Below are 23604 nucleotides of genomic sequence, written 5' to 3'. Positions count from 1 at the left end.
GTCCCGGGCTGCTGCCGCCTTCGGCGCTGACCCCGGGCCCCGGGCCCGAGAGCGGGGGCAGCTTCCTGGGAGGCTCAGAGCCCGGCAACGGGCTGAAGCCGCGCAAGAGGCCGCGCGAGAACAAAGAGGTGCCCCGGGCCAGCCTGCTCAGCTTCCAGGACGAGGAGGAAGGTAACCGCCGCGCTCCGTCCTCCTGGACCCCGGCCTACCAGCCCCAGGGCCCCCGGACGCCCACCAGGTCCCCGAGCCGAGCCCCTTCCCTCCCGACCTGCAGCACATCTGTCCCCGCCTCCTGCCTTCTGCTCGGGCTGGGGCCGCGTTCCCGCGCACTCACCAGCCTTTTCTTAATACCGCCGCCGCCTCGCCATCCCCCGGTGATTTCCGACCGCGAGGAGGTCGGCGATCAGACGAGCTCTTCTGAGCTTTTGAAGTTATCACTCAGTAGCCCCTGCCCACCCTTTTTCCTGGAGGTGTGTTGCAGGAATGACTTGAGTTGGATTCCCTGACTGCTCTTGGCACGTTCTCCGAACCGCCTGCAGGGCCCCGTGCCCACGCCTCTTGGGGTGGGTGTGGGGTCTGCCCAGGCCCCCGTGAGCAGAAGACCGGGTTGGTAAAGGGGGGTGCTAGGTCCGGGAGTTGAAGCTCTGGTGCTGGGTGACCGTAGGCCTGCAGCCTCTTGATTTCCCGGGCCCGCCGTTTGCCAGTGCAAGTCCCACCTTCCTGGTGCCTGGTGTTGGCGTTTGGTACCAAGTGGAGACAATGTAATTGGAGGTGGTTTATCCAGTCCGGTGCAAGCGCCCGGACTGCAGTGGATTTGGGTGTCCCATCTTAACATTAGCCTTCAGCCTTTTTACTGCCCGTTCAGCGGTAGTAAAATCTTTTTTTACTGCCAGCTGCATGTGTGTTTATACCACCCACTTAAGCTCGAAGTTACAGAAAAATACATTTAGACGTTTAGAAATTGTACTTGTATCTTGATGAGAGATGCTTCCGTGTGCCGAGTAAGGTAGGCAGTTGATTGTCTTTATCTTTATTTTAAATTTTTGTTTTAAATTTGAGGCGAGTACTGCCACATTTTTGTTTTTGATGATGCAGGGATTGTTTGGTAAAGTATTTGCATTTGACTGTAAAATTTTCAAATCCAAGGTGGTGGGTGCATCACAAGTTATTTTTGAAAGGTGATTTGCTCCAGGCTTAATTTTGAAATAACAGTATGTCAATTTGTGATGGATATAGTTACTCGGACTTGAAAGCTCTCTTGGCAGCACCTTTTGATTTTGGATATTTTGTTTCAGATACTTTAATACTTAAGTATTTTTTCCAACTGTTTTCACCCCCCAAATAGATTATTTAGGAAAGACAATAAGAAAAAAGGAAAACTTTTTGTGAAGGTGCATGTGCTATTATTACTTTTTGAGAGACTCTGACTTGCATTATTGGAGATTAATTTGTGAAGTTGGCTTCAGTTTTGGAAAGTCTGTGATAGTTTTGAAATAAAATAGGTGTGAGTACCTATTTGGAAGAATGAAAGAAAGTTGAAAAAGTGAAAGTTCAAAGGAAGATATTGTCTAAAAATTGCTATTACAGATTTCATTTAATTTCTTTTTAAAGAAAATGAAGAAGTTTTCAAAGTGAAGAAATCAAGTTATAGTAAAAAGATAGTAAAATTGCTTAAGAAAGAATATAAAGAAGATCTTGAAAAATCGAAGATTAAGACAGAACTCAACTCATCAGCTGATAGTAAGTACCAATTTAATAGGATCTTTTGATCTCTTGTAATTCTAACACAGTTTTATTGTACATGCTCTTAGAAAATGCTCACAGAATTGTGAGAACTGGAATGTTGCTGCTGCTGTGTGAGGATCCTCTCCCAGTTTTCCTGCTACAGGCTGCTTTCACCAGACAGCTGTTGGTGTAGGAAAGGAGTTACCCCATTTCACCCTGAGACTCAGGGTTATTCCCATGGAAGGCATGCTCTGCTGATTCCTGTACTTGTGTTTTTTTAGAGCCTGGCTTTCACTTTCTTTGGTGATACTTCCACAATTGGTATAATGTTAAAGAATTTTTAGGTGTACCCTAAGACTACTGTGGCTAATCTTCTATTGGGCAGCCTTACCAGGTAGACACTTGAATGAAGGAGGACTCCTTGGTGGAGGCACCTGCCTGCATTGTACACACTACTCTCCTGTCTTCTTAAAATCTATGTTCAAAAGTTTTAAGCAGTTACTTTTGTTTGGGAAACTGGGTCCATTACAGTATGCTGTGGTCTAAGTTGTTTCATGCAAATACCTTCAGAAAATCTTTTTCATTTATGGAATTAATAATATTATTTTTTCCTGGTTTGTAAGCTACAGGCACAGTATAAAAAAGTATGTTATAAATTTACAGTCTAATTTTGGTGGTGACAAACACTAGCTTAATTGTATCCTTGCACCTAATGTTTGGTAAAATTGACGAGTATTTCAAAAGGTAATTACACTTTTTGCTTTAGAAGTGGTTTAAGCAGTACTGTCTAGATAAAATGGAAGTTGAAGCAGGATCTTTCTTTGATCATTTAAGTTCTAGAAGATACAAGAGGGAAAGCAAGGGGATTTGTCAAGATTAAACTAATACTGTTTTGGAGAAGAACAGGTACCTGACAAGCCAAAGTAAATGATTTGTAGAGGAAGTAGAGGTTTAGGGTGAAAGGTATATTGTTGACAGATTGTGAAGGATGTTTTAGGACCCAACACTGGGTTTAGAATGGCCATGTGCAGTGACTTGCCAAGATGGTGACATGATAAATGCCTTTTGAAATGTTACCCTGGTATTAGCATGCAGTGTGGATTGGCAGAAGAGATTGGCAGCCTGAGGCAGTTTAAATGCAGGAGCTAACTTTGATCCACAAATAGTGGCTTTTAAAAAGTCTGTTAAGTAAAAAAAAAAAAAAAAGTCTGTTAAGCAACTCTGCACCTCTCCCTGACTCAGTGGGAATTTGTAGATGAATTTAAAATGTTTGCGCTGCATTTGTATGAAACAGTGCAAAGAAAGAATTACTTGATAAGCTTTCCAAGGGGGAGAATGGTCTGCTTAGAAGTTGGTGGAAAAAAAGTAGTCAAATTCAAGTTTTTGTGCCAGGGTGACTGGGAGACTGATTATGTATTTTGTACAGCATAGGGAAGGCAGGTGGGAGGAGAGGAATATTTTTAGGGGAATCACTTATTTTAGTGTGTATGAAGCCACCTTATTTTCCCAAATTTCTTGAGAATTGACTGTGTACCTTGGACAAGCAGAAGAAATGTCAGGGAAAGTGAGAAATGACCTTTTATTGTTGGATTTAGAAAGTGAAGCAAGCCATCGTCTGTGACCTCCTCCTGGCTTCCACTTTCATAGACTCTTCTAGTCCAGCCACCAGGTAACGCAGTTCGTGGTGGAGTTATGGAACTCTTCTGGTTGTTAATGCAGAACTTTTCTAGATAGGCAGAGATGAGTTGACTTTAAAACAGAGATAGTGTTGACTTGGAAAACCTATTTTTTATGATGTTAAAAAATAATGGCTTTACTTTTAAACTTAAATTTGAAAGGAACTAGCCAGCACTTATTGCAGATGTAGCGTTAGGTGTGGAGCTTACTTGAGGTGATAAAGCCCAAAGTAAGTGGGATTGATGAGGGAGAGGACAACAAAAAGGGGGAATTCCCAAGGGCCAAAGACTTGGGTTTATTAATGAGATAAAAGAATATTCATAAAGACCAAAGGCATAAGGACAGGAAAACTCCAGATGATGAGGGCTAGTTGTCTGAAATAGTACCAACATGGTCATCATTTGGCAGGCTTGCTGTTTTTGTGGTGGGTGCCTGGCAAGAGAGACTGGTCTGTTAGCCGAGCTCTTTGTCCAGAGATAGGAGCTTTCGCAGAATTGCTCATGGATGCTGTGTGAAGTAGCTGTGGCTAGAACCACTGGATGAGCTGAGAGCCTGAGTGGGAGAAGTCTTTCCAGGCCACTTGCCAGGGCAGAGGCATGCAGTTGGTAAGGAAGTAGGAGATAGAGGTCCACACTGCTGCATTGGGAAAGTTGGCAGTGAGAGAAGTAGATGACTAATAGTTTTGACGAAAAGTAGGTGTGTCTCTTTGTGTACAAGAGACAATGTTTAAGGTAAAGAGAATGTTATTGAATTGTGAGAGCAGGCTTCCTGAAGGTAGTGGTAAAAACCAAGAGGAAGTAGAGCCTACAAAGGGGTCATTAGCCTGTTTTGTTATAAAGGTGTGGAAAGATAATGCGACCACTAACTAGATTTCAGTTACCATGTGCAGTGGACTTAACATTTACTGAGGCAGTAGGAGATGCTTGTGAATTTCATGAAACACAGTCTTTTCAAATCTGCAGAAATCATTCTCTGCCTATATTTGATGCAGTAGAATGTTCAGTTATGTTTTATGTCTCAAAAGATATTTTTTTAGTATTTGTTTAGAGCTGAAGGAAGTAGATTTTTTACTTTATCCAGTCCTGTAGATCTGATAGAGAGTTTTAAAATCCCACCGCATCAGAATGCCTCAAGAAGGAGGGCGTCATTAGGGAGGGGCAGTAGTAAGTGAAGACAATTAAAGTGCGTAAGGCTGAATGACCTACATTTTCTCAGTAAAGGTGGGCAGTGGGGAAGGATATTATTCCTGGGACTGTTTTAGAAAATAGAATATGAATTGAGAAGAATCAAGAACTTTTGAAACTTTTTGGTAGGGAACATGCTAGCAAAACAACAGAAGAATATCATAGAGTAAAATTTTATTTTATTCTTTATGGTCACTGTGCCGTTGTGCGCATCGCCACTTTCAGTGTTTCGAGGTGCAAACATTTTGCTCACTTTTGCCTGGGATAAAGGGTGAAGTAGGCTCTTGTACGTGAAGTCCACCTGGGAAATTGCTTGGTGTAAAGGATGCTGTTGTAAAGACAGGCAGCCTCGTGCAACCTGGCGGCAGGAAGGCAGAGCCTGAACACCTCTGTCCACGAGGTCCAGATGGCCACTCCAGAACCCTACAGTTCATGTGTGGTTTCTACTGCCACCTGGTCTCTAAATTATCTCTCTGTCCCAATTCTAGATTCCCAAAAAGAGAGTAAGTCAAAAATCCATATTTAGTCACCGAGTCCTGGCTGTGGGTAAAGGCGACAGGGGGCTCCTTCAGATGGTGGGCAGCAGCGGCAGGTGTGAGGAGTGTGTCCATTTCGGAGAGGGTGACTGGGAGCAGAACTTTGTTGTTTACATAAGCTGCCTTGAATAGACTTAGGAGTTTAAAGAAATACTGGCTTGAGAAACGAAATAATGCTTCAAAAGGTACCAGTTACCCATGGGGAGGAACAGTTAGTTTTGATAAATTAATAAAATTCTGATAAAACTAAAGGTAACTTTAAGGAGAGCCTTGTGTTCCCTGTTATTTTTACCTCCCTATTTTGTTGATGTTTCATTTTTGTGCTTCAGTGGTTTGAGTTTTTAAAAATCAGTTAAGATACTTCAAACTTGAATGAATTGAGACCTTAATTGAATAAGAAATACCTCAATTTATTAATTTGGTCTTAAATATATTTTCCTTACTTATTTAAAAAACATAGATGAACCACCTTTGGACAAAACAGGGCACGCTAAGGATACCAATCAAGAAGATGGAGTTATCGTCAGTGAGCATGGTGAAGATGAAATGGATATGGAAAGTGAGAAGGAAGAAGAAAAGCCAAAGGCTGGTGGAGCATTTTCAAATGCTTTATCTTCTCTGAATGTTCTCCGCCCAGGTGTGTCCTTGCAGACTTCTTAGAACTGAAGTAACCCTGAAGGATGGATGACCAGTTAAGATGTTAAAAAAGGAGCTAGCTAAGTAATGTTTCTTATGGGTGTTTCCTTTTGCAAATGAAGGAAAAGAGAGAATTAGAAACTTCTCGACTGACTTTCCAAAGTCATTCTCAGACAGGCAATTTTGTTATCAAAGCAAATAGGGCTTTCTGGTAAATGAATAAATGGTCCTAATGTCTTTTTTTTATGTACTTCAGTAAGGCTAACTTTTTAAGAACCATTATTCAAAGCTAAACTGTTGTTCTATGTCCATACTTTTTTTTTTTTTTAACTTTTATGTCCTTACACATTTTTTTAAAATGTGTTTTACTTTTCAATGGGAAATCTCTTACAAATCTATCACTGGCTAATCATCTTTTCAATAAGTGCTTAGTAGCCACTTTTATGTTATGAGGAGGTATCATTTGACTCATTAATGTTTATAATGTTTAACAGTGTTTTACTCTTGGTGGTAAAGTTGTGAAATTCACATACATAGATATCATGGCATTCTAATCGATATAGTGGCTATTTGTTAAAAGGAATCAGTAGATTTCAAATGTTAATGCTCTCTAATTTCTTATTCTCTAGGATGGAATTTATCCCAAGTATCTAATGTTTCATTGCAAAATTATTTATGATGAACAAAGTTTAAGAAAAAATGTGTAGCAGGAAAGGATTGACTTCATAAATTAAGATACATTCACGTGATGGGATATTAATGTGCTGTTTAAATAATAATTAGGCAAAATATCAAGGTGTTAATTTTTACTATAGGTAAAGAGGTCACTTAATTATGTAGAAGACTGCTTTATCTGTTCCCTAAACGTTAGCCATTAAAACTTAGATTTCTGCAAAAAAACACTATGGAGAACAGCTTCTGTTTTAATATGAAGCAAAAGTAGATACAGAATTATATTCATCATGCTTACAGGTGAACTGGGGTACCATTGCAAGAGAAATACAATAGAAATCTGATTATTTTCAGACTCGTGAGGTTGTTGGTACCTTTTTAAATCTGTTTTCTAATTTAATAAGATGATCGGTGTATATAATAGCAGGTAAAACTGCTTGGTGAGTCTCCCTCCCACACTTCCATACATACTGCCATTATGCTTTCTTTCCTTTCCTTTATGAATTTGTTTCAGTTAAAATAAGTAAACATAAGTCATTAGGATGGCAGGCTCAGTTTGGGAGGGGGTACAAGCAGCTAATACTGGAACATCGCTGTGGACAGGCTGTCTTGATGTGATCATTGCAACCTTCCGGTTTAAAATAGATATTTGATAACCTATATTGAGATGTTTTATAATTCTTACCATTCTGTTTCCAGGAGAAATTCCAGATGCAGCTTTTATACACGCTGCTAGAAAAAAGCGCCAAATGGCTCGGGAACTAGGTGATTTCACGCCTCATGACAGTGAGCCTGGAAAGGGCCGCCTGGTTAGGGAAGATGAGAATGATGCTAGTGATGATGAAGATGATGATGAGAAACGTCGTATTGTTTTTTCTGTGAAAGAAAAGTCACAAAGACAAAAAATTGCTGAGGAAATAGGTAACTGGATTTAATACAAGCCCATCTATCTCATTGCTATTAAGCGTGATATGCTGTAGTCAAATACAAGAGTAGCAGCTGTTTTAACTGTTTGGTAGTAGAGGACTGTTCTTGCTAGGATGCAACTGTCTTAGGGAATTTTTTGGAAACTAGCATGACTAGGAAAGCTGATGTTTATTAAACACTCCTGTGTGGCTGTTATTGTGCTAAAGCATGTGACACATGTAAATTTTACAATCAGTATTGTTCACGTGAGATGGGTTCTGTTCTTCCCTATGTTGACTTGATGGTAAGCTCACAGATACTAGGAAATCTGTCCAAGGTTTGAGCCATTACAGTAATACTGCCCTTTGCCTCAGAATCTGTGGCTAAGACAAGCAAAGTCAGTAGTATTGGATGTAAGAGAGGAATCATAATAGTAAGATTGAATTAATGGTTTTGTTTAATTTTTGTGAAGTATCAGGAGAGCATCTTTGGTATTTATTTTTCTTTGCTACTGATGACTGCAGGTATTGAGGGGAGTGATGATGATGCTTTAGTGACTGGCGAACAAGATGAAGAACTCAGTCGATGGGAACAGGAGCAGATAAGAAAAGGAATTAATATCCCTCAGGTAAGAATTAGAGAATTAAACTTTAAAAATTAAAAGATAAATTAAAGAGCCTTTATGTCTGTTTTGAGAAATGAAAACACTTTGCATATTGCGTGTCATTCACAAAACTTAATATTTAAAGTCACTAAAGTATATATGTAATAAGCTTTCACAAAAAACTATTTTGTTTTTTATTGTGAGCATGTTGGAAAAATTTCATGTTTCTTAGATCATTGTTTCTCATAGTGGTCCTTTGACCCGACCCGCATTGTCAGCATCATCTAGGCACTCGTTAGAAATGTAAGCTCTCGGCCCTCCCTGGTGGTGCAGTGGGTTAGGACGCAGCACTGCAAACAAGCCGCAGCCGCTTCAGTGCTAGTTTGATCCCCAGCCACGGGGGTAACCCACATGGCATATCACACCTCTCCTGACCCACCTGCTGCTCCCCTCAGCAGTGTGTTTTAGTCAGGTCAGCCTCTTCTGCTCCCCACTCTGTCTCTGGTGAATCCTCTGTACCTGCACCTCTGGCCTGTACCACAGTTCTGTGTGCATAAATAAATAAATCTTAAGAAAAGAAATGTAAACTCTCATCTCCCTCTAACTGTCTAGAAATTATATGCCCCAGTGATCTTTTTAACCAAACCTCCAGGTGATTTTGCACACATTTGATAACTGTAGAAAAAATTTCTCAGTAATGCAAAATTATTGTCAGTTTTGAAAAATCTTTCTGAATAGTTGTAACAGTTTGTTTTATAAATCTAAGTATAAAGTGGAAAAGGGTGCATGATCATAAATAATTTTGTTACTAGTGTTTTGAGGCCAAATTTTGCATACATTTAAGTTAAAAAAATAGGGTCCACCCATTACAGCTGATTGGAAAAAAGCAGCTGATTACAGGGGATTACAGCTGATATGGAAAAATGCACAAAATGATGTAAAAATAAACTGTTAATGTTATTAAAAAAAAAAAAGTAGGGTCCAATGAGAAAAGTTTTGCATAGTTGTCAGGAGTCTTAGGTTGTGATCTCTGCTTGTTCATTTACTCTGTGACTATGAGAGGTCATTTATCCTCTTGTTGGTAAAGTACTAGCCATGGATAATTTTTAATGTCTCTCCTAATACTCTTAATTATCCATTAATACATTTGTCCAACCCTACTTTTATTTGATTTTGAAGAATTCTGCAGTTAACTTGTTTTAACAACATATTGTTTGGAAAATGAATATGCTTTTTGCCCTTAGTTTTTTGTATCTTTTAAATCCTTTCAATGTTTTAGCTTGTTAATATGATAATTCCACTCTTTTTCTCCAGGTTCAAGCCAGTCAGCCCACTGAAGTGAATATGTACTACCAGAATACCTACCCGACAATGCCTTATGGCTCATCCTATGGCATACCTTACAGTTACACGGCCTACGGATCATCCGACGCCAAATCTCAAAAATCAGATAACACAGTCCCTTTCAAAACTCCCAGTAATGAGATGACTCCCGTTACTATTGATTTGGTAAAGAAACAGCTTAAAGACAGGTAGGGCAGATCAGCTTCTTAAAGACCTGTCCTCTAGCTTTCTGTTCCCTCAGGCAACATGTAGTCTGGGGTAGCAGATGCAGAATGTCGGCACAGAAGACTCCCTGACCCATCTTCAAAAGCTAAACAGAAGATGACTTCATACTTTGGTCTGCTACCTTCTTGGATTACTTCTGTGGAAGCCTCGAAAAGTTATAAAAATACCACTCCATGATCTTGTTGAAGACAGTTCTGAGTTTGCTCCTCTTGGACTCTGAAAAAGTGTAGCCAAGATATGGGGGGAAAAGAAAAGCAGTGAGATTTGGTTAGCCCACCAAATAACTATGAAGTCTGTAAGCTGCCATTTTTGAGAAAAAAAAAACAGTACAGATGAAAAGATGCAATTCCAAGTATTTTTATGTTCTAATAATGGAACTAAATGCATTATTATTGCTATTGCAAGAGGCCTGACGGCATCGACTTTTGGATGTAAATGTGTTATATTTATCCTTTTGTGTTCTTAAGGTTGGACTCCATGAAAGAACTGCACAAAACAAATCGACAGCAGCATGAGAAACATCTGCAAAGCCGAGTGGACTCTACCAGGGCTATTGAGAGATTAGAAGGGTCTTCTGGGGGTATTGGTGAACGGTATAAATTTTTGCAAGAAATGCGAGGGTATGTCCAAGACTTGCTTGAGTGTTTCAGTGAAAAGGTAAGAATGCAAAAATATTAATCTCTTTGAATAAGGCAAAATTAGGGCAGTCTAGATGGCCTTATGTAAATCATTTCTGTTTGTCTCAGAAAATGAATTCAACTTAAGAAGTGATGAAAAGTCATGCTTCATTTTCTTCACTTCGTTAGTGTCATTGTATCCTGGGGGCAATGCATGGCCTTTGTTGAATACTGATTAACTCAGAACACTTAAAAATTTGGCAAGTCCCGCCTGATTACAGCGGTGTACGGCTTGCCCTGAACTAATAGGCTGTGAAGAACTCATCTGATAGCCTTTTCTTTTTTGTGGTTCAGGTCTAAATTTATTTTTAAACTTTCTTCAGGTAATTCTAAGTATACTTAAAATTGGAAATTTTTTACTAGTTTTATTTTTTAACCTAAAGTTGATTGCCATAGATAATTTTCATACAAATACATCTATGCTTCATCCATTTTCAGAAACTATTCATTGAATATAATTTCATTTCTTCCAAGTTGGCACCTTTTTTTTTTTTTTGCATTCTGTTGAGCCATTTATCATTTGCAGTTTATAAACAGCCTCCTTTCTACTCTGAACGACTTCTTAGTTAATTTGTGGACATTGCAACCTTATCTTTTAAAACAAAATCTTGGTGCTTTGAATATCCTGTTGCTGAACTTTGAATTGGTGTGGGATTAATAGATGCAGTTTCCTTTTTTCCTGGCTCTGTGAGCATGTAGTGTGGTTAAGTGAGCATTTTCATTTTTCAGTATCTTTGTGGACTGTTTTAATACTCTTAGTCAACGGCAAAAGGAACACTGTCAGACTTTTTCTGTGGGTCTCAAAGGTTCCAGTCAGTGTTTTGAGCAGATACAGGCTGAGCCAACATTCACTAGGTCCTCTCTGTAAGATTTACCATGTTCTTGTCCTTGTCAGCAGATCTTGAGAAGCAAGATTTGAACTACATTTGAACTGTGATAACCCCTTGTGACAGATCAGTGGCTTAGGGTGACAAGCCTAAGGGCTAGAAAAGAAACACAAGTTTGATTCTGTGGGGGGGCTAAGGTCGAGATAGGAAGTGGACAAAGTGTGTCCTTCCCACTAAAGCCTTCTGGCCCTAGGGGCATGGTAAGAGCTGGCTTATTTTTAAACAACATAAAGGATCTTTATCTTAAACTATAAGCTTTACTACAAGGTATAATTTCTTGTTTTTCTTTGTTTTTGTGGAATATCTTGTCCTTTGTTTTGGAATTTAAGTAAACTTTTATGCTTATAATTGCAAATTGAATTCTTAAAAGAAATTTGCAGCCAAGTAGATCAACTAGATTATACTATTCCTGAATTAAAAGAGGCTAGGAGGACATCTAGTTCATGTAGTTTGCATTTGCAGCTATTTTAAAAATAATTCATAGTGTGCTTTCTCACTGTTTACCCTCCTAGAGAAGTCTACCTCAGATTTTGTTTTATGTGATTTCATGGCGTTAAAGGAATATTTTCAGGCAGTCTTAAACTTTATATATTATATAGTGACTGCATTGTAGTTAAAATGAGGTTAATAATTCCTCTTTTGAAAATAAATGAGTACTTCATTTTGACATTTTCATATGCATTCCATTTTATTAAGCATTTCCATGTTAACATGTCATAAATTATGGACATACTTTGGAACAGATTTTTAATACTCATTTACATTATACTATAAAAGTATTGTTTGACAGTAAGACTATAACAAGTAAATATTTTGGGTTTTTTCCTTTCCCCATTATAAAAGTTTAAGTGATTGTGAACTTAGATTTATTTGCAGATTGTTTTAACTTTCCACTGGTTTGTCTCCCTTCAGTCACCTTCCTTGCATTCTTCGCCTAAATTGATCTGGAAATAATGATAGCCAGTGACAATTTTGAATTTGGAGAAAGTAAAGAAATTGTTGTGATGTATACTCTAGATAAATCAATATTGTTAAGACACATGAATGAGAGCTGAAATGTGTCTTAGGGCTTATTCACTGAGGTAGAATTTTAAAAAGGCGCTAATTTCATATGATCAAGCTCAGATATGTAGCTTTTACTTATTAGTAAAGTCACTCAGGTTAAAAGGACTCACCCTAGGTATATTTGTTTCAGCCCTTCCTGGCTTGAAAAAATGGAGGGGAAAGTGTCAGTCTCAGCGATATGACTGTAATTGCTTAAAAAGTCAGAGTATGATAATTTTTAAGGAGTCTCTGGGCTCAGCTGTCAAAAATAGTGCAGATTTGGGGACATTGTTGCCTGGAGTGTGGCATATAAAGACTAAACAATTTGTCACTATAACCTTTCTGTAGACATTTGCTACTTTTGCAATGAAATCATGCAAGTGTATAAAATTGTTTTTGTTAGACATCTTTGTATTCCACCTGCCTTGTTTTATTTTCCATTTGCAGTCTGTTCAGTCAGGAAGCTGCTATAACACTTGGTGCCAGTGTTCCCAAACTCTAAATAATGTGTTTTCCATTTGCACTAACCATCAGGAAACTAGAATTTCTGGTTTCCTCAGGTATGTGTGGTGGTCATTAGTGTTTTATAGCATTTGGTTATAAGTTATTTATAAAAGAAAATTTTATGTATTTTTCTGTTAGGTCTTATGTTCTTTACGTTTTTGTATCCATTCTGAACCAAGTGAATGTTTAGCTGACAAAATAACCTGACAAAAATAACCTGGATAGTAACCTGACAAAATGCATTGCCTTGATAAACTGACAATTCATGGAAAGAATTTTATTATATTATTCCAAATATGGAAAAGTGGACAAATTTGAAAAGAAGAGAAAATCTTTCTCAGTTTGAGGTACTGATTTTAGGCAGGTTAGTGATAGCCAGAATTTTATTTGCCTTATTGATGTAAGTGAATGCAGTTCACATTTAAGATATGTAAGAAAGCTGCAGAGCAGTGTAACATTCCTTTGAATTCCTTGTTCCGGGGAGTGGAGGAGAAACCAGGGCACCTGTTCGGAATTGGGCAGTGGGCAGGTACCTGTTTGCAGCTGTGATGGCAGCGAGGCAGACCATGCTGCTGGCAAAGTACAAGTATTAAAAGGGAGCTTTAAAAGATTTTAACTCTAAAGAAAAAACACTAAAAATTTTATTATTTCTTCACTTGCTTTCTTTAATAAAATTAAAGTGTTAAGCTGCCTAACCAAATTTTTACTCCAATTAACTAGGCACCGGACATTTTAACTCTGTCTATGGACTGAAAGAAGAAGTGATGTTTCCTAAAAATCATAAAATTGAATTTCTGTTTGTGTCCCACTGGGAGTTCATGATTGTTCTGTCCGTAGAGAGGGTACTTTTTCAGAAATCCGGAAATAGAATGGAACCCTCAAGTAATTAAGCAACTGAGGAGTTGGGTGTTACGGAGTGTGTTGTATTTTCACAGGTGCCACTGATTAATGAACTTGAATCAGCAATACATCAGCTGTACAAACAGCGAGCTTCCCGCCTTGTCCAAAGACGACAAGATGATATTAAAGATGAATCTTCGGAGTTTTCAAGCCATTCAAGTCAGTCCATCTTGAAGGTTTTTATTATTCATTAAACAACCTTGTTTACTTAGTACAGCCTAATGAAAATTAGAGATCTCAAAGCATTTTTATTTAAAAAAGATAAATTTTCTTGCTCTTATGTCAGGTAGATCTAAAAATTACAATATATCTTGAATCATGTTTAAGAAATTAGTGCTTTGCAAGGGAACTAAAAATCATACTGATCTGTCACTCTTTCCTGGACATATTTTTCACTCTTACCATGTAGAAGAGACAGTATCAATATTTTTCTACATTGTATTTGACCCTAATTGATTCTCCCCATTTTCATTTTCATCCTGTTCCTAAAGCCAATGTAAAGGCCTTTGTTGATCATAATTAAAGATACTAATTTTAGGAACTGGGAGATTTTGGAAGGGAGGAGAGAGAATTGTATCACAGAACAATTGGTTCAACTCAAAGATTAGAGAGAGTGTGAGTTTAAGTTGTATAAATTAAGGTTTTTTTATGTTTAAATTATGTAGTAGATTGTATATGTTAGTTTGGCTTGGGTGCTGGGGTTTTTTGGTTGTTTTAGTAAGTCTCAGTTTTGGAATTTCAATATAAAATTTAGAAACTGAATTTCCTTCATTATCATGTGTTATGGAAAACCAAAATTGTAAATCTCTTATTAAATAGTTAAGCTTCAGTTCTTTAGTCAGGTGTTTTCAACCTTTGATTCCATTTCCCATGCCTTCATATCCTTTGGTGTTCTAATAGGAACTTTCCAAGCACAGATTTTTTATGGCTTCTTTTGTTGTCCACGTCAGCAGTTCTCAAATGGAAATGTGCATCAATCATGTTAATTTAAAATGCAGATTTCCTGGTCCTGTCCCCAAAGAGTCTCACTAGGTCTTGGATGGTGTCCAGTAATCTGCATGTTAAAACTACCACCCCGGTGATCCAGGTGTGAAGGGCTGTAGTGTGACTCTTTCTGAAGACAGTGGTTTGTCACATAGGGAGTCCTCTACACTAGAGACATTGACTCTCTAAGAACAGACACCCCCCCCTTTCTGCTGGGCGGGTTTCGGGGTGTCAGAGAAAAGGTTATGTGGCTTCACTACTGAGTCACAGTCAGTGGGGAGCCACGTGGAGGACTTGACCTTCGATTTCGGCTAAACAGGTTCAGATTGAATTATTGATGTATTGGGCACCTCATGATGAATACGTCCCTCCCAGGTCACTTTTGATCCAGACAGAACCAGATTTCTGGGGCAGATTGCAGGTAACCATTGAATCTATGAAGGGAAGTAATGTTAAGTTGATGGTTTGCATTTCACCAAGTATGTTTTCCTGACTATAGTCTGTTTTTCATAGTTTAGAATTACTTACATAGAATTTGAAGCAAAGGTTGAATGATATATGCTAGTTTGAGGGTTGGAAAGAAATAAAAAATAACGGGAAAGTGATACTGTCCTGAAGGTAGTAGTCACTAGTTACCAAAGATTTGAGGAAAATTATCTGGGACACTGAAATATCAATTCCTGTCTTGGCCTTTTAAGAAATAAAAACCAGCCTGAAAGCCATCTGTTTACATTTGTGAAACTTCACATGATTACTACATGTAGTTCTTAGAGAAATAAAGGCAGCTGTCTCTTGAGTCGTCATCTGCTCTCTCATACCTCCCTCAGTATAGTTTTGTAAAAGCTATGAGTAGAGCAACATTTTAAGTATTACAATAACAGATACTCCTTAAAATATTTCTTTCATGGAAGATATCTCTTAAAAGAAGCAGAACTCATCCTTGAGAATGTTTAGTTAATTCATCTAAGTTTATAGTGAACTCACAGGTGAGCTAGAGCTGGGGCAACTTCCCTGTTTATTGTACTTGTCTTTCCTTACAGTTAGTGAACTTTGCAGCACCCTTCCTAATAGTGGAGGTGTTTTGTAATGTGAATAAAAAAACGTAGGGTAAAATAGTCAATTTTAAAAATAACTAAGGTATGCTGAAGTTGTGTTTTATTTTCTTGTTGCTGGTATTGATGAGACATTTCTGAAATTGGGGAAAAAATATTACAAAAGCTTTAAATTGATGTCTTTTATTTTGCTTGCGATCCCTGTTATCTTATCCCTGGGTTGGTTTGTTTCCCATTACTATTCCATAGACTGCTGAACATCAGCATAGTGTGAAATAATCTTGAAATATAGGAAATATTGCAGACATAGTTTTCTTGCATCCCTCCTCCTTCCCTAGGTAAGAGATTGCAGTAAGAATTCTTTTTGGAGAATGGGAATGGTGGGTCCAGAGCAAAGACCCAGAGATGCTAACATGTGACCTGCTCCTAGCTAGGTAGTTGGCTTCCTCCCCAGAGATTTGATGGCGAACCTCTGTTAGACAACTCCCAGCTAAATCCAGAGTGTCAGTCTCATTCTTATTAATGAATCTTAGGGAGGCTGTGAGCAAGGAAAGCTTAAAACATTTGCCTTGGGAAAACCAAGGAAGGGGTCTTACTTAACATAGTAGAGGGAGAGGTACCTGGAAAAGGGATATTCTTAGAACAGGAACCTTCTCTTGGAAACTGAAAAAATAGTCTAACTGAAACAGATTTAGGAAGGTTGGAAGCTAAAGCCAGGAAATTCCCCTTTCAGACAAAAAAAGAGAGGTGGAAAATAGGAGGAAATAGGGGATTGTGCTGTGAGAGAAAGCATATATTGGTCCAGTTCATACAAGGTTTTCAGTTTACAGTGTTAATTCTGCCCTTGTTCTAAAAACTGTAACAGAATAAATTCTAAGAAGCAAAATCAGAATAAGAGATTAAGCTCCTGTAACAAAACTGCTCATCTCTGCCTATTTCTTTGTTGTCATTTAACATATAATGCTTAAGTTCTTCTTTGAAAAAGTAATCTGTTATTTTTTCATTTGCACTTAATTTAAATCTTTCATTTTCTTGGTCATCATAATAGCATCAACTAGTTCTGTTATTTAGACATAAAAATAGTGAGCTCAGGCGCATTTGTTAGGGGTGTTGAATTATTTTTCTACTTCTTTTGTGGGAACACAATATTGAGATTTGCTCTGAACTGGAAAATAGCTGGTTTATCAGTTACAGTAGAATTCTGCTGTTGAGATTAGCAAGCATCTATCATTATGGCTTATTCTGTGCAAACTCTTTCCTCAAGATTGTTGAAGGAAGGTTTTTAACTTGAACAATTGGTGTTTTCCAGATAAGGCACTGATGGCACCAAATCTTGATTCCTTTGGACGAGACCGGGCACTGTATCAGGAGCATGCTAAGCGCCGGATAGCAGAACGGGAAGCCAGGAGGTGATTATAGAAGCGCTTGCTCTTGGTTGTTTGTGGAGGGAGCAATTTCTTTTGTGTGGTTCGGGAAACTCAGTGTTTTGCTGTTTAGGACTCGTCGCAGGCAAGCCAGAGAGCAGACCGGTAAGATGGCGGATCACCTCGAAGGCCTTTCCAGTGATGATGAAGAAACCTCTACAGATATTACAAATTTCAATCTGGAAAAAGGTTAGACCTTTATCTGGAAAGGAGATTCGTGGTTGTTTTACTTGGGTGTGCTTCTAACTATGAATGGATGTGTCTCCTGACTGCTGCATTGCAAATAAGCACCATTAACTGTAAAAGTGACACCCGTTTGTATTACTGAATATCATGATGTGGTCTCAGAAACAGCGATAACACCTTGTCATGTGGATTATTTAGTACTTGTTTAACAAATGATACTACTCAGCAGAAATGGTAGAACTTGAAGTGGGGGGAAGGTGTGTCAGATACCCAGGGCAGCCCACAGGCAGCCTGTGTGGTCTGAGAAGGGACAGAGCCTCAGCCCTGAAGGACCCCTGGGCAGGGACTGTTGGGACAGTTCCCTGTGAGCAGCCAGGAGGCGTGGTTGGTGCTGCTGAAGTGCTGCGCGTTTTCTGGGCGCTGCAGATAATCCAGTTCTTACAATGACTATGTAATTACTTGGAATTAGATCGAGTTCACACCACTCAGAAGTTAAAGAACTCTACGGTTCACCTACTTTTTTATAGTGAACGTTTCTGAATACACAGAAAACTTGACATAGTTAATACAAAGTGTTGTTCTTGTCTCAATGGGAATGTTTTTAAAGACAGAACATTGAAAAGAACAGCATAGCCATCACCTGTATCTTACAGTTGCCAACTCTTACTGTCATTTAGGCAAGTTTGCTTTAATTTTCCGTGTAGTTCTGTGTCTTTTATTGACCACTCTGAACATCAATTATGTATGCTAGGGCTTTCTGCCTCCTGCATTCTTCTGCCCATTTCTCTTAAAAAACAGTATCATCGCCCTAAGAAAATTAGCTGACACTGCTCCTTACCACATCTGGATTCAGTTTTCCTGCAGTAGCAGTCCCCCAAGGCAGTGGTACCTGAAATGGGGCTACTGGAACTGCAGCGCAGAGACAGCAGGGCCTGGGCCTGTAGACAGCTGAGACCAAAGCTTGCCGCCGTCCTCCCCCGGGCGGCCGGAATGACATTTACTCCTTGGTTACTGAGCCTATGACTGGTACTCAAGCTACAGAGAAAACATGGAAATACTGCTTTTCCTGCTGCACACTAAAATATGATTCTTTGGGGATCTCCTCTGTTACTGTTTTTAGATCGCATTTCAAAAGAGTCCAGCAAGGTTTTTGAAGATGTCCTTGAGAGTTTTTATTCAATTGACTGCATTAAATCCCAATTTGAATCTTGGCGTTCAAAATACTACATGTCCTACAAGGATGCTTACATTGGCCTCTGTTTGCCCAAGTTGTTCAATCCCCTCATACGGCTGCAGCTTCTCACTTGGACCCCTCTTGAGGTATGTGACTTCTGTCAGGTACAGAGCTTTACTACATGCTGGGTGGGTAATTTTCATCTAAAAGCTAGATAAGTCAAGTATGTTTCAGTGCGGGTAGGGCATGGGGCTGTAACTACTTGATACTGATTACATCTGGATATAATCTTGGTTCTTTGTGTTCCATCCCTTCTCAAGAGCTACTTCTGGCTTTTCGATTTGCATGTTATCTTTCTCAGATAAAATTTTATGTAGTGACACTGGGATATGAACACATAAATAGTAACTTGGTCCTTTAATCCTAGAAAACCTTAGGACCTCATGGGAAAGCACAGTGAGACATGTGTGAAATGAGGATCTGAACTAGAAATCAGGAGGGTGAGATGAAGTGATAAGTTTAGGAGGTGGAATCGGTAGGACTTGTTGGCCTGGGTTGTAAGGGAGGAGACCTTATAACAGCATAGAGTGTCCTTGCTTAAGATAGGGGTTTTGGAAGTTACCAGCCTGTAGATGGAGACATGGGTATGAAGGAGATAAACCAGCGTGAATGTGTAAACTCTAAAGAAAAGAACACCACGGTTGAAGTCCTAGAAATACAACAGGAAAAAAATTGAGCTCTGAGAACTGCTGTGCTCTGGCATCCCAGAGCTGCTTTGCCAGACCTGTGGTGTTTCTTTTGGTGCCTGCGTGTCTTAGTAGACAGCAGAAGCTCACGAGGATTTCTATATGGGTTTTGGAGTTCTGTGTAACTCCCTCCTGCCTCGGGGCTTCATCGGTCTCAGCCTCCCTCATCCCAATTTTCAGCAAGACTGTTGTGCTCTACTGAGGGTCTCTTGCTCTTTTCTGCTCTGCTGACCAGGAGCCACTCGCTTGATTCCTGTCTTTGAGGGACCTGGATCTGCACTTCTTGTGGTCCGTTGTCTGAAAACAGAAGTCTGATATTTTTTTCTAGTCTTCCATTTATGATTGAAGGTGAAACCGGTTCCTTTTACACTTAGAGCTAGAGGCAGTAATAGTCTCTATTTTAAATGTTTGGATAATCTTAATATCTTTTAGGCAAAATGTCGTGACTTTGAGAACATGCTGTGGTTTGAATCTTTGCTCTTTTATGGTTGCGAAGAACGAGAACAAGAAAAAGACGATGTGGATGTTGCACTGTTACCTACCATTGTGGAAAAGGTGATTCTCCCCAAGTTAACAGGTAGATTTCTGGATTGAACATCTGTATTTACTGGGTTTCTTAATTCTGTTTTAAAGTTTTTCAACTAGAGCATATTTCTACGTAGAAACTGCATTTTAAATGGTAAAGTTAACATCTGACACAGAGGTAGCTAAGCATAGAGTTCTCTTATCCTGGCATTGTAAGACCAGCTTGGAGTTGGGGGCTATATCATAGATGCATTTCAGGGACTCCTAAAGAATGCCTGTAGCAAAGCTGAAGACACAGTTTTGTAGGGGGCCAAGCATTTTTTTGGGCAGCAGATTCCTTTTCAGTTTTTCACAAGAGGTTAGGAATTGTTGCTTATAACAACCTATTTAAAATTCTTGGTGTGGCCCTCCCTGGTGGCACAGCGGGTTAAAGCACAGCACTAAGAAGCTGAAGCCACTTCAGCATGAGTTCAGTCCCTGGTCCCGGAGGTGACCACATGGCGCGGCAGACCTCACCTGGCCGCCCGCTGCTTCCCTCAGCAGGGTACTTCCTCACTCTGCCTCTTCTGCTCCACACTTTCTCTAGTGAATCACTGCCCCTGCACCTCTGGCCTGTATCCCAGTTCTGTATGCATAAATAAATAAATCTTTAAAAAAAATTCTTAGTGCTGGGGCAACACTTGCTAAAACATGGAAATACACAAATCCTCTCCCCTCCTCTCTTTTCACTGGGTTCCATACCAGTGAGAGGACTGTGTCACCTCCATGTTGGCTTCGTCTTCAGGATTACCATTGTTACTTCAGTAAAGATGACAGAAGCTTATGCTGTAGATAGAGGACAGATAGATTAGGGTGGACATTTATAAGTTGGTACTTGATACCAGGTTTAAGTCAGCTGAAAATTAGTTACACATATCAATGTATCCTAATTTTTTTCTTAACAGTGATAGCTGAAAATATGTGGGATCCTTTTTCTACAACACAGACATCAAGAATGGTTGGAATTACACTAAAACTGATAAATGGATATCCTTCAGTAGTGAATGCAGAAAACAAAAATACACAGGTAATTTAATTACTCTATAGAAGATTCCTCTCCCACATACTTACCCCTTTTGAAAATGAGAGTTTAGAGAAGAAAGGTTTATATTCTAAGCCAGTCAGAAAAAATTGATTCTCCTACTTGGGCTGCGAAGTCCTTTGTGGCCTAAAATATGAGATGTTCGTTTCCAGATTTAACATTCTGCAGAAGGAGGCGGTCTTAGTCTGGGTGGCAGCTCTCTGTACTGCCCTGTACCCTTCTCATTACCCACCCTTTCCAGGCTTACAAGCTAAATACCCCCTTAGGACCTGGACTTTTTAGAGGAGAGGCGGAGTAAAAATACTAGATTGAGTAACAGCTGATAATGTAAATACTACATTTCAGCAGCACATCAGACAACTAAGTATTGTTTTGCAGCTAGTTCCCGAACTTCAGACTGCGGTCATCCTTCACTAGCTGTTCATATAGCTAGTCAGACATGGAGGAGGTGCCTTGGTACTTTGTCACTGTCCTCAGTTTAGAAAGAATACAACTATGTGTCTGATCTTAAATCTTTACATAGTAAATTAAGGGGTTGAAATATTTCTGAATGGTTTTATTGCTTGATAGTTATTCAGGGGTTGACTCTTGGATAGAACACTACATATTAAACACGCAAGGACCTTGAGTAAAGTAAAAAACTTGAGAAAAAAAATTGAATATATAATTTGGAATATAGCTTTTTATTTCTTAACATTTAACTTTTATCAAACTTATTAAAATGTTACCTACTTGTAATTGTTTAGGTATATCTAAAAGCACTTTTATTGAGAATGAGAAGAACTTTAGATGATGATGTATTCATGCCCTTATATCCCAAAAAGTAAGTAACCCCTAAGTACATTAAAAATAATAATCTTCATTGTCTTCCAGAGAAGGCTTCGCTTTTGGAGAGCTAAAGGTATCTTGAAGTATAAGCTTCACCTATGTTATGTAGTCTTGTAGCCCAAAGAGACTTCTAGCTCAGCAGGGAAATTGTTTCATTTAAAGGGAAAAAGCAACTAATATTCTTTGTTCTCTCTCGACTTTTTAAAACTTATAATCTTTGGGAATATAGTTGTTTGAAAATTATTTAATTCTTTTGTTTACCTATTTTGCTTGTAGAAAGCTCTCCTAATGATGCTTGAATATAAGATGTTTGATCATGGTGTTTCTCTTTTAGTGTCTTGGAAAACAAAAATTCTGGGCCTTACTTGTTTTTTCAACGACAGTTTTGGTCTTCAGTTAAGGTATGTGTGCACAAAGACTTCAGGTCTTGTTTGATTCATACATTCGATTTTGAAAAGTAGTTATATACTTGGTTAAGTAGCTCCATAGACGTAAGTTGGCTTACATGTACACAGCCTCTACTAATTGTGTTCCAAAAGTTTGCTCAGGTTTGATACTTCTGTAGAAGAAAATAACTTCTGAGTTCCAAAGTAAGGAACAGACTAGTCTGCCTTGCTAAAGCACAGTTTATTCAAGAAAAGAACCAGGTTCTCTTCTGAGTGTAGGTGATTGCCCTGAAGAAGGTGGCAGTGTGGCCTCATGGCGTCTGACCCAGCACAGTGGCAGGGGCTAGCAGGTAACCGCGGGTGCAGTGGCGGTAGGCGGGTGAGCAAGGCAGTCTGGGAGCTTGTGACACACGCACAGCGGCCTTGTACAGGGCAACATCTTAACGTGATGTTTAGGTCTTAGGCTGGAAGAATAAATGGAGTTGGCCCTGAGTGAGGGGAAGCAAAGTAAACTGCAAGAACTGAGGATTCTGAGTCCAGGTGATTATGGAGGAGATAAGTATCCAGGCAGTAACATAGCTGCCAGGTCATGTGGAAAACGCAGGCCCTTATCCCAAAGCTGTAGGGAATCTCAGAAGAACTTAGTCTCTCTGGTTTTTATTTTAGATAATAGCTTACATACAGTAGAATTCACTCTTGTTTTAGAGTGTGTTCTGTAACTTTTGATGAACAAATGAAGTCTAGCAATCACTATCCAAATCAAGACACATAACACATGATCCCCCCACAGTTCCCCATGTCCCTTTGCAACCAAGCCCAGTCCTATACTCTGATCATCCCTTTGTTTTTTTGCTCTATGATTTTATTTACAAGATGTCTTATGAATGGAATTAAATAACTGGTAACTGACTTTGACTCTATTCACTTAACGAAATTTGTCAGTGCAGATTGCTTTCTATTGCTAAGTAATATTCCATAGTTTAGTGGATATATCATAATTTGTTTTCATTTTCTATTCATTTTCCAGTTGAGGGACATTTGGATTATTTCCAAGTTGGGTCAATATGCAGGCAAAGTTTTTTTTCCAAATCGTCAACATCTTAGTGTTGCAATTTCTCAGTTATCCATCGTGCTCACAGCACACTTACTTGTTACTTTCAGTGTTACCCTGTCATGTTTATGGCAGCATCTAATCGATTTAATTTGCAGCCTTAATGACTAAAGATAGTGAGCATGTTTTTGTGTGTTCATCGCCATCTGTATACATTATTTCTTTTGATGAAGTACTTGTATCTTCTCATTTTTTTAAATTGGATTTTCTTATTGTACTTTGAATTCTATATTCTGGAGATAAGTCTTGCCAAATAGGTGATTTGCAAAAGAGTTTTCTTTTTTCCCCGGTCTGTGACTTGTCCTCATTCTTGCAAAAGGCTTTCAGAGTGTGGAGCTTTTAATTTTTATCAAGTCTCACTGTTGAAAGATTACCATTCATTGAATTTCTTTTGTACCTTTTCAAAGATATTTGGTAGTATGTGTGTGGGTCATGAAAGAGTTTTTAGCAGGGAAGTGACATGAACAAGTTGACATTTTTTTTTCCTTTTTTTTTTTATTACAAAGTTTATTTTTACATCATTTTGCACATTTTTTTTTCCCATCTCGATTGTAATCCCCGCGGGTTTCCCATCACCAAATCACCC

General features: G+C 38.9%; 1 protein-coding gene across 1 annotated transcript in view; it reads left to right on the top strand.

The window, feature by feature from the left end:
• Positions 1–23604, top strand: part of PAXBP1 (PAX3 and PAX7 binding protein 1) — a 30182-nt gene that overhangs the window by 260 nt on the left and 6318 nt on the right. Inside the window, exons 2-16 of the mRNA XM_004675519.2 lie at positions 1–171; positions 1612–1740; positions 5583–5759; positions 7130–7351; positions 7861–7964; positions 9255–9472; positions 9977–10166; positions 13557–13680; positions 16867–16966; positions 17055–17170; positions 18288–18487; positions 19520–19664; positions 20557–20678; positions 21440–21516; positions 21856–21922. Coding sequence (XP_004675576.1) covers positions 1–171; positions 1612–1740; positions 5583–5759; positions 7130–7351; positions 7861–7964; positions 9255–9472; positions 9977–10166; positions 13557–13680; positions 16867–16966; positions 17055–17170; positions 18288–18487; positions 19520–19664; positions 20557–20678; positions 21440–21516; positions 21856–21922 — 2162 coding nt within the window. The remainder of the gene's footprint in view (positions 172–1611; positions 1741–5582; positions 5760–7129; positions 7352–7860; positions 7965–9254; positions 9473–9976; positions 10167–13556; positions 13681–16866; positions 16967–17054; positions 17171–18287; positions 18488–19519; positions 19665–20556; positions 20679–21439; positions 21517–21855; positions 21923–23604) is intronic.

This window comes from Condylura cristata, unplaced genomic scaffold (genome assembly GCF_000260355.1).
Source record: "Condylura cristata isolate star-nosed mole 26May11 unplaced genomic scaffold, ConCri1.0 scaffold00003, whole genome shotgun sequence".
Taxonomy (NCBI): Eukaryota; Metazoa; Chordata; class Mammalia; order Eulipotyphla; family Talpidae; genus Condylura; species Condylura cristata.
The sequence above is the reverse complement of the archived record's forward strand: the minus strand, read 5'-3'. Positions and strand labels throughout refer to the sequence as shown.